Genomic DNA, 11,253 nt, shown 5'->3' with positions numbered 1-11,253 from the left:
TTTTTCTGCAATGTCGATGAGTAGTAGGCTCTTTGCACACTGTAAGCTGTCACAATAGACAACGAACTCGTCAACTTCATATTCGAAGACAACGCACTAGAGATGTCGAGGAGAGAAGCCATTACAGTAGACATTGCTAGGCAAGGTGTTATATGGAATGCTGAGTTACGATTCTCTCTTATCGTAAGTTAGAAAATACCACAAAACTGTCAGCTTTTGCTAATAATACTTAGTTGATTTTCAACTGTGCTCTATATCAAAATGAAAATCACTTCCTCGTAGTCAACTAAGAGGTAGCTCAGCCTTGACTAAGTACTTTAGATATTTAATTTTCCTACGAGATATATACTACCAATGTCACCTATAACTCACTCTTCTTGTCACATTAAGGCCCTATACTATCCGCTTATGGCTACAAATCTTCATCAGTTTCCTCTTTCAAGTCATTATCATGTGTATTGTAACCGGGCAAGGACTTTCTAGCCTTGCTGAATGCTTCAGAGGTTAAAACATCTCCAAAATTCCTAGTAAGAGAGCTGCTTGCTGTCTCCTCTTCTTCGTAGACTTCCTTGTAATTGTACGAAAGTTTGTCTTCTTCTAGGAATAGCCATGGATAGTTCTCCAGATCCTCGGCTGTCAGAGGTATCTTCGTCTTGAGATGCTGCTTCTGAGCTTTGCAGGCTACAAAGTATTTCTCCCTTTAGTAGTAAGCTGGAACCAAACTGGCTAGCTTCCGCTCCGCATATCTTTTCCCAGCAAGCTGGATGAATTCAGTCTTGCTCAACCAATCTGCAGTATCAAGCCCCGTGTAGGTTACTCTGATGTATGTGTCCGGTTGGCGTAGCTTGATACCAGCACGGCAGACATATCCCTCCGCACGGGACATAACTACACAAGGGCCGACCTCACACAGAGGGTGAGCTTCGAAGTTTTTCTTCCTGTCTCTCAAATCAAACTTTATCTCTTTATCTTCGGGCATGCTTTCAGCGCCTCCTAGGCCCAAATCGCTTCCCCTAATAACCTGGAAGAATTCCTATTTCTCTTCTCCTACGCCAGCGTTGACAATGAACCGATAGAAGCGTGGATTTTCTGATAGAGAAGCGCGAGTTGCTACCAGCGTACCAAACTCAGTCTCTCTAGTATCGTATATAAAGGATTTAATACGGTCGATATCTAGCGAAATTGAATCGATATCCATGTCAAGTAGGTCTTTCTCTATTACATCCCTGCTAGGGATAGATGGTTTTGATATTGAGCGCGTAGAGGTACCCGATCCGGCCATCTCTGGTATTATAGGAACATCAGAAGCGATGGGAGTTTTAGGGTGCAAAATAGCTTCAGAGCGCTTAGGATCAGCGGTAGCTTCAAGACGCGCAGAATTGGCGGGAGCGATACGAGTTTCCAAAGACTTCAAAACATCTTTAGTAGGCTCTTTAGTACGGGGTTGGTCCAGTAGCCTCTCCAGGTTGGCATCCACGGCATCCGAATTACCAGCTTGCCACTGATCTATCATGTCATTCAGTATGGAAACAGGCACCGAGTTCATATCCGCATCGAATCCGCTCTTCCCTTTCACAAGCTGCAACTTATAATTGTGTGTCTTGACTAATCTCATCTTACTCTTCGCGGTCTTTATCTGCTCGTCAGTAATCATGCCATCCCGATTGCGCATTGTCTCCACGAGTTCGTATACTGGGTTAGCTACTAGTTCCCATGACTCCACTTGCTCAAGAGTCGGCTTTTCTAGCTCTTGAGATAGCTTCTGATAAAGCTCCTGATGTTGGTCTGAGGACTGGAGGAAGAGGTTGAATTCCCTCATCGCCGTGCTTGATATAACTGATGTTGGGGTAATGCCTAGATCAGACAAGCTCTCCATGGAAAATGTCAAGCGTAGAGGTTGAGGAGGATCATGATGTATTAGGCTATGGGAGAGAGAACCTATATACGCAGAAAAGAGAAGGTGAAGGAGCTAGGCCGAAATAGGCCTAAGTGAAAAACTGATCACTCATGCGCCAAGGGATAAGCCTTATGGCCGACAATGCAGACAAAACGTATGCGCATTGTTACAACCGTACACTGTAACCGTTTATTGACCCATAGCATACTCTAGTTCTGTCTTGCCGTCTAGGCCTCGACTTATACCACAGACACTCCTTTAGAAAGAACATGTTGACTTTCGCTAGGCATGTCAAAAGTTTCTACTTCCTCACACAAAGGCAAGTCCAGTTCCAATTTACCCCTTCCGGAGTAAGTGCGGACGAAGTTTGCGTACGATCTTACAATATCTACGCCTTGTCCTCGCGAGAGACGTGGATCGCAAAGTGTACGATATCTCGGGAATTCCGCTGTGTCAAGGCTGACACGAAAACGCTCGATACATTCAGTTATATCGTCTTCTCCTGTTTCCTCCAGATGGATCCCTCCGAAGGCTGAGCCTTGCTCCGAATGAACTGTAAAAGTCGCCTTCAACTCATCAAGCATGTCTTCCAAAAATCTCGTCTTAACTTTGGATGGTGTAGCATGAGTGTTTCCATGGCAAGGGTCACAAAGCCACACCGGTAGGTGACCGGCTGCCTGCACTGCCTTGATCAAAGCGGGCAGTTTGCTCCCGACATTATTCGAGCCAAGCCGAGTAATTATGGCATTCTTTCCGATCATCTTACGTGGATTTAGCTTATCCAATAGCTCGACAATTTCGTTTGGGTCCACGGATGGTCCGACTTTGACCCCGATCGGATTTCGTACACCGCGCATATATTCAACATGCGCGCCAGATAGTTGCCTGGTACGTTCTCCAATCCATAGCATGTGTGCTGATGTGTTGTATCCGTCCCGAGTCATTGAACTTTCGAAAGGGAGATGCAGCGCTTCGTGCGAAGTAAAGACTCCGCTCGAAGGTCGAATGGCCGCATTGATTGCAGTTTCGTTATGATTGCGGGACGCACGAAGTACAGACAAGGTCGCCGCTGAGAAGTGGTATCCCATACTTAGGCGCTCTGGGTCTGGACTTCTTGAAATCTTGTCCGACCCATTGATGTTGTCTCCGCGAAACTAAAGCTCACGTTAACATTGATTCTCAACCTCATCCTACAAAAAACCTACTGCATGGACGACTGTGCCGCAAGAGAGGGTCTCGTAACAGCTGGATCTGGGTTTTGAATATTGACCTGCTATACGGCCAATGGGAACAGTCGGCATTCCCAGTCTCTCGGACAAAATGTCTGCCTGCGCAATCAGGAGATCCTGCTTTGATCTGATGATATCGGGTCGGATTTCAGAGAAGGCTTCTGCACAATCACCGCCCTGAATAAAAAAAAGTTGACCCCGAGCTGCAAACAGCATGAGCAATGAAAGCTGATTGATCTCATGCTTCGGAACGAGATCAGGCAAGCCCTCAAGTCTTGTTATAACTTCCGAGAGGTGCTCTGGATTCTCATAGTCGATGGGCTGAGCGACAGGTTTTTCTTTCCATGAGGTTGGTGACCAAGCATGACTGGCGGTGGAAGCAGCCTTGTGGTCATACATGTTGGACTTGAGAGGTCAACGATAAAAATTGCAATCCGCAGTGAAGGGAGTTTTGATTCTACAGAAAGTGTACGCTTCCTGTCTGGTCTATTAAGCTAGACTCTGCAAAATAGAAAACCCACCGGGTGCTACATTGAGGAACGAGTTTAGAAGGTGGCAATAGTTCATCGGGGTTACGCTACTCCGTATACACCGCGGAATACATGGTCCGTGGTTCTAAGTCTGTGGAGAAGACCAAGGAACTCCGTGACAAACACCTCCGTTGGGATACCTTGCTTTACCAGACACGATCTTATCGCCTCTTCGGAGAGATAACGGCCCCACCCGTTGCACCTACATTCAGCATCGGATCGGTATACCTCATTGTCTTAGAGACAACCACTACGATAACAATATGATAACACTTATTGCTCGTCAGGGGATTGGTCACATTACATTCGAATAGATTGCCCTGATTCGTTCGTCGACGACAAGGTCGGTTATTTTCCCCACTCAAGAGTCTCGATTCGGTCGGTCGATTCAAATGTAATGCTGCGTACTACACTATGGGCTCTTCCAAATATGTATCGAGCCAATTAGACCAGAAGATTGAAGGGATCTTGACCAGTCAGACTGTAACGATGCATACACAAGGTTTCAGCGAACCGGATTTCGTCTAGTGAATTAGAGATTCACAATCAGTAGGATCTATTGAGTCACTAGCTCGCTGGATGTGGAAGAGAACCATGGCGCTTATACCAAATAAATTTTTACGTGGCCTGATTGGACAATTACGACTCTGCGTCACTGTATATAAAGTTTAGAGGGAATTCCTATATTATATAACTAGCCTAAGCTATGAGGAGATAACTCTCATAACGTTTCCCCAGTACCAATGTAATGACGTGATATGGTGCCATGCTAGCTTTAAAAAAACCATCGAAGTGTTAAACCGCTGTAGTCATAATCCCTGGTCTTTCCGCGTCTAACATCTGTGCATTCTGCGCCAGCAACCCAGATTGTCCGAGCCCTGTCTGTTCGATGGAACTTGCAGCTGTAGCATGAGCTTTCAGAGCCCGTCTGTTGATCTTAAAGCCAATAAGCGGGAATTTGTCAAGGAAATAAAATCCACCTGTCAACGACTGCAACCCTACCAAGCGTTGATTTGCCCACTGTTTAAGACTTCGTAGAGCCTCAGCTCGTCTACTCTGCCATTCAGGAGACAGGATAACAAATGCTGTGGGAAGCTCTCTTCCAATCTTGGGATCTGGGACTCCAGTAACAGTTACCTCTGCTACTGCCGGATGTTCGAAGATAACCGACTCAAGCTCGACGGCGGAAATGTGGACACCATATCCACTACCAACTCTGATCAACTCTTTCATCCTATCTTTAATGAAGACGTTGTTGTTGTCATCAATGTAGCCGTAGTCGCCGCTGTGGAACCAACCCTCGCTGTCAAACGTGGACTGGTTGGCATCCTGATCACCCTTGTATCCTGCAAAACGTGCAGCACTGTTTCGTACAAAGATCTCGCCATCTACCCTTGGGCCAACAGGTGTTCCGGTGTAGGTATCAACGACCATCGCTTCGATGCCATTAACGAGTTTCCCGGCAGAGCCAGGGGGTGAAGAATGGCCGTCCGTTTGCATCGCAATTAGGAGCGTCTCCGAAGTTCCCCACTCCAGATCCAAATGCGTATTGTTGAGGTTCTTCGAGACGGCTTGAGACACACCTTCATGCATGGCAGCCCCAGCAGACAGCAGCCATTTCACGCTGCTTACGTCGACATTCTTCGCTTCTTCGCTGTCCATCCCGGCGATCGAAATCGCGACTGGTGGCGGGATAAATAAAAACGAAACCCGGTGTCGGCCAATTATGCCAAAGTTGGTAGCATTGAAGGCCTCATTCATCAAAATTACCGGAATCCCAAGCAAGATGTTGAGCCCAATATTCAACTTGGCATTTATGAAAAAACCCAAGGACAGTGTCGAAAGCCACACATCGTTGTCGGGGTCCGTATTCAGCGGAACTGTACGCAGCGTTGCATCCAGTGCTGCAATAAAGTGAGAGTGCGTGGTTATGACTGTCTTCATCTTGCCGCCGGTTGAACCACTCGTGCGGTTGTAGAACCCAACCGTGCTCTCAGCATCCTTGTGATTACTAATACTGAAGCCGCAGTATTCAGGTGCTTTTTCGCTAAACGCCTCTTTGTCCAATGAGGGATCGTAGACGGGAATGTTGCCTAGCAGCTTGCTGGCTTCATTCGCCATGTCTTGCATTGCGGCATCTGTTATCAAGAGCTTCGAGCCTGCTGCCTGCATCCGCGCAGTGACATCCTGGACAGCTAGCTCTTTCTGCAATGGAATAAGCTGTACAGTTGCCCCTGCTGCCAGGATCCCGAGGTACACGATGGGATAAAAGATCTTCATTGTAGTCAGCGTATTGTCATTTTAACGGGCTCTGCTCTACGTACAGAATCGGAGGCAAGGACAGCCACAGGATCCATAATCTTAATATTGAATCGTTGCACCAAGACGTTGGCGAATTGACGACTCTTTCTTTCCAACTCTGCAAGTGTCAGAGTTGCATTGGAATCATCTTCTCGGTATAATACACGGTCCGCTGGGTAAGGGCGGCGGGCATCGAAAAGGTAGGTGAACACGTCCGTGCGTGGACGTGCAACGCCTGCAAGTTTGGATACGAACTTCATGATGAATGGAGATGAAGACAAGATGGATGACGTTTCTGCGGTTGAAGCAGTAAGGGCAGGATGTATGTTCAAATGCTCAACTAGAGCTGCGCGTCACGGAATACACAAACAGAGCCGTTTATAATGGTATTGGGGATGGTAGAGGGCACACGTAGTCGACGCATTTCCGTACGAGAGCCACCTACATCGATCTCCGAAGAGGCCTCTGAGTCCCCGGTTTACCAAGCTAGATACTCAAATATGAGCTATCTAGAGACATTGACTATCCCGAATTATCACCCATGCCATTTTTACCTTGAAAATCGAGCCAGATAGGCCACGTTACACAGCCCAACCCCAGCACTTGTATACCTTCTTGCATATCACCGTCAGAACTCCGTAACGACTTGCCTATCCTAGATGCCTTGTCAAGACCTCTGAAGCGAACGTGCAAACTTCTCCGCTGCCTTTTCTCCACCTGCTACTCCACTGATACACATGATTGCCTCCGAACCCTGCTCCATCCCGTCTTTTCCGGGTTTGCTTAAGCATGTGACCATCTGAGCACCTTAGCAAGCTTCGAGGACCATCGGACTACGGAGGTACATCTTACCATTTTTGGGCGTCTACTGTAGCTGCGGGATGGAGGTATGTGGTCTCCGGTCCTGCGGCTTCCGAAGAGCGATTTTTCCGTTCATCGCAAATATGCTCCGAATTACGCCATAGCCAAAGGAATTCGAGGGTCGGTCCCCCCTGTAGAGACGTGCGGCCGAAAATGGATATCAGAGGTCGATGGAGCAACGAACGGCAACGATTAAATCGAAGCACCAAAAAAAACACGACCCCACACTGGAGTCCGCGCCGTTCAGCACACATCACGAACTCACCCTGCATTCATGGCCAACTTCGCAAAGATGAATCTTCCAATCATTGACTATCCTACCCTTCACTCCAAGGATACTCAAAACAACCGCACGCCCCAGTCTCTGGAGGAGCGTTCCCGTCTCTACACTGCATTGAAGGAGACGGGCTTCGCCTATTTGAAACATCCCCGCATCGACCAAGCCACTATCAATACTCTCTTTGGACACATCAGGAAATTCTTCGCGAAGCCCCTAGAGGAAAAGATGAAGATCAAAGGGGAATTGGAAAAAGGGAGGGGCCCAAGCCAGGGCTATTCAAACCCAGCCAAACTTGCTAAAGACCCCACGACTAGTGATCTCAAAGAGTTCTTTGGTATGTATTTTGATGGAGATACCGAGAAACCCAACCAATGGCTCGATGACGATGACTCCAAATCCATGCGCAAAGATCTTGTTGCTTTCTTCGAGTCTTGTCATGTGGTCATCCTGGAGCTACTTTCTGCGCTGGCAGAGGAAGTGGGCCTGCCTCGGGAAATCCTCCACCCGTGCATTGCAGAGAAGAATCACTTTATTGCGTGCTTGCATTACCCTGGCACGAGGGCAGATTCCTTCAAGATGAGGACGAGAGCCGCGGCCCATACCGATTACGGGTGCTTGACACTCCTCTTTAATGACTCTAAGGAGGGGTTGCAGGTAATGACTCGTGATGGCTCATATGAATATGTCCCACGGATTGACGATTGTGCTGTTCTGAATGGTAGGTCACAAAATCTTTGCATACTATCAAAATGTGATCGCTTACTGGTTAAAAGTTGGAGACCTGACTTCCCGCTTCTTCAATGGCGTCCTCCCGAGCACCATGCATCGGGTCGTGGAGCCACCGTCTACATCCACAGATCCGAATGCTGAAATCCCGTCTCGCTATTCGCTAGCTTTCTTCGGACACTACAATCTCAGCACGCTAGTGAAGCCGCTTGACCCGCTGGTCTCTGAGTCTTCCCCTGCCAAATTCGATCCAATTGAAGCTGGTGAGCATGTCAAAGCGAGGGTCAGACAGCTGCATGTCGAAGGCCACAGCTTGAGGGACAACAACGGTGTCACCCAAAACAAGCAACCGAATCCAGCGGTTTCAGCAACTGCCTAATGGACGGGTTAGCGTACGCAGGAAACAGCAACACAGCTCTTGTACATGAAGCAATGAAAGAATAGTACACACTCTCTCTTTGAAATTGCGGAATTGATCCACAGCCTATGCTTTCCATTTGTACGACCTGCTATTGTGGCTGTATATCCGACGCTTTAGAAACCTTTGTGTGCGATCTCGACGCTCCCATAAGATAACGGCGCTTATACTTAGAATCTCCTCTGTGAAATGGGCTGGTATATGAGCGGAATCCTGAATGGTATTACGCGAAGACTGTGGTAGCTTGGCCTGTCTGCAGTGGACGGCTAAGAGCCTGACTGGAGTAGGCTCGCATAAATTGTAAGACTAGACATCAGCGATGCTGCGAAAAATAAACTCTCCAGGGGAGCGTTCCTACATCTAAATGATGGGATATAAGTGCTTTCAAGTAAATTGCTCGCTAGCGCAGAGAATAACAAGAGACCTAAGTTGATCTGAGTTGCCGAAGCCGATGGTTCCGCCGAGTTCGCGCTGGACGTAATCCTTTGTATACTTTGAAAGTATTATCTTCAAACTAACACCTGGAAGAGTATCCTGTCCTAGGAGCGCTAGTGGAGAGGGTGGGGTCTGTATTGCATTCATCCACTCTTGTTCATCCCGCGCTACCCACGCGGCATGGCTGCATGGTAGTGGCATGTTGAGGATGAGCTCGTTATCAAGCGGTTCGTAGTAGGGCAATTGCTGTTTTGTAGTACTATTGTGATTGATGTAATAGTTGACAATGTTGGCAAAGAATATGGTTCTTCTTGCCGTTTCAGTGATCTTCCATCGGGCCCATGGAGAAGAGATGGTAGAAGTAGGTGCTGAACTAGGGTCTGAGAACACTTTGAGGTCGGGGTTGAGGATTTCAGGGTATGACTGGGCGTAGCAATGAGTCATCTGTGAGATAGGCGTAAGCTCACGCTCAATGGAGACGAAACACAACGCGGGGTCATACTTTGAGGAGGAAGGGCGACCTGAGACCCCTAATCTTTGACTTGTGTTTCCAAGCCTCGAGTTTATCTCCGAGACTTTCCCGTAGTTCCAGAATTTCGTACAGCAGCATAGCATGCAGTGCATCCCACTGTTGCATGCAATGGTACGATGGCTAAGGAGGTGATTAGCTGCCGAGCCACGCAAATTCCTTGACAACACGTACAAAAGCTTCAATTAACCTCTGCCGTTCCGCATCTACAGCCCGACTGATAAACCGGGCGTTTTCTTTCAAATTAACGCTACTACCACAGCAAATTGCCGTCGTAGTTAAGGGCAGAGAGGTCATATCTGGAACCGTATCATTGTAAAGATCCTGATGCAGGAACGGCGCCGTGATTTCGTCTTTGACAAGGTAAGTAGGATATTTGCTAATCAGCTGTGCTAGCTCCAATGAGCTCGTTGATGGTGGTGGTGGTGGTGGTGGTAGTGGTGGGGTAAAGCCCGAGGATTCTGTGATGTCGTTTGTTGGCTGGGCAATCGACATGGATAATGGGATGTTCCATGAAGTCGATGAAAGTGACAATGAACGTGAATGGGAACCAGTGACAGCTGTAGATTTGGAGAAGGAAAGATTGGTCATGCCATTATTGGAAAGCGGCATGTCAAACGCGTCTAGCGTCCATAAGGACATAGGTGAGTCAAGAAGAGGTAGTTCGAGGGGCTCGGTAGTAGCGCCGAATGTCCCACTTTGATAAGTGGCGGCTTGTGCATCTGATGTAGGGGTGTCTGTACTACCGTCGCTTGGTTCAAAAGAATCCATAATCGAGGAGTCGGTGGCAGAGTTGGAGACATAAACACATGGCTGACCCCGCTTGGCACACCGGGAGCAAGTGGGTTGACTGTAGCAGCACTTGGTCTTGGCTTGGACACAGGCATTGCATGCCTTGCGACGGGTTTGAGGGTTGCTTGGGCCTTGACATCGCCTGCGATGGCGTATTAAGAGGTCGCCTGTCTGTCTGTCAGTACAGATGTATTGAAACTTGGAGGATTACCTCGATTTTCAATGATACCAGTGTTAATAGTCTTAGTCATAGCTTCGGGGGAGGTGGAAGGAAGGGAAAAGACGCACGACGCTGATAGGACTTGAAGCATAACTCGCAGGTAAGGTTCGTTGTGTCGTTGTCGGTCATGTTCTGCAGGCAGGCGCCGGGATGACGTATGGGACACGTTACAGCGTGCGATTCTCTTATTGGAGGCTCTAAATCGCGGGGAGAGACGGTGCAGCGTTCCTAAGAGATGACAGTTGAGGGACGACTTTATATGCCGGTCTTCATGCCGCTCACTATCTAACGGGGCAGCAGGTGCAGAGATCGGGTGAAGAATTTGTGCACAGACGCAGATAACAGATAATCAACTACTACCGGGTCCGTGCGCGTAGTGCCCGGATCTGCGTAACGTCCCGCCAACCGCCTCAACGCTTATATAGACATAATGTTCTACAGCAACCTATAATAGTTATTATTATAAGATCTATAGTATAGTAGTAATTACTAACTTACAAAAAACACATGCTACTTGAATTTTACTAGTAATTTAATATTGTAGCTAGGTAGATTGTAATAGCTAGAGAAGCTAGAAGTATTAAAAAGAGACTATATCTATCGATACTATCTCTAATATTATGTTTTTCATACATATTCAGCTAATTTACCTCTTAAGCTTTGTTCCTACCATTTTAAAATTATTATATAGTTTTTAGAGTTATTTTCTATTATTATTAACACTACTATTAGGTATAGTAGGCTTTAGTCAGCTTAGTTCTGCACAATTAAATAGAAATTTGTAAAATTAGCATACGGGTAGAGATATAAAACTACTTATATATAGTTAGAACTATATAAAAACAATTATAATTTATATATTAAACTATTTATCTTTCTAGTTATACCATTGTATAATTAGGATTTTTGCTTCTAAATCTAGTATAAATTGGTAAAACCGACCTATAATAATTCTATAGTGATTTTAAGAGACTATCCAACTATATTAGAATCTTACGTAAATGTAGGCCTGAAATATTCTCCATAATATCTAGA

General features: G+C 46.8%; 3 protein-coding genes across 3 annotated transcripts, besides 3 other annotated features; 1 reads left to right on the top strand and 2 right to left on the bottom strand.

Annotated features, from left to right (window-relative positions):
• Positions 1-4,451: 4,451 nt before the first annotated feature.
• On the bottom strand, positions 4,452-6,217 carry EKO05_0002022 (uncharacterized protein; the record flags this gene model as incomplete). Its single annotated transcript, XM_038942244.1, has 2 exons — positions 4,452-5,930; positions 5,981-6,217. 2 exons carry the CDS (start codon positions 6,215-6,217, stop codon positions 4,452-4,454), a joined length of 1,716 nt encoding a protein of 571 aa, XP_038795483.1.
• Positions 6,218-7,110: 893 nt separating this feature from the next.
• Positions 7,111-8,203, top strand: EKO05_0002021 (uncharacterized protein; the record flags this gene model as incomplete). The annotated part of the gene is made up of 2 exons (XM_038942352.2): positions 7,111-7,816; positions 7,872-8,203. The coding sequence occupies 2 exons, from the start codon at positions 7,111-7,113 to the stop codon at positions 8,201-8,203; spliced, it is 1,038 nt and encodes a 345-aa protein (XP_038795482.2).
• Positions 8,204-8,626: 423 nt separating this feature from the next.
• EKO05_0002020 (uncharacterized protein) lies at positions 8,627-10,347 on the bottom strand (the record flags this gene model as incomplete). The annotated part of the gene is made up of 4 exons (XM_038942258.1): positions 8,627-9,121; positions 9,180-9,329; positions 9,381-10,165; positions 10,287-10,347. 4 exons carry the CDS (start codon positions 10,345-10,347, stop codon positions 8,627-8,629), a joined length of 1,491 nt encoding a protein of 496 aa, XP_038795481.1.
• Positions 9,621-9,650: a tandem repeat.
• Positions 10,348-10,575: 228 nt separating the features above from the next.
• Positions 10,576-10,945: a mobile genetic element.
• Positions 10,890-10,949: a tandem repeat.
• Positions 10,950-11,253: the final 304 nt, after the last annotated feature.

The sequence above is a fragment of the Ascochyta rabiei genome, chromosome 3 (genome assembly GCF_004011695.2).
Source record: "Ascochyta rabiei chromosome 3, complete sequence".
In the NCBI taxonomy this organism is placed as follows: domain Eukaryota; kingdom Fungi; phylum Ascomycota; class Dothideomycetes; order Pleosporales; family Didymellaceae; genus Ascochyta; species Ascochyta rabiei.
Note: the sequence above shows the minus strand (reverse complement) of the source record. Positions and strands in the feature narration are given on the sequence as shown.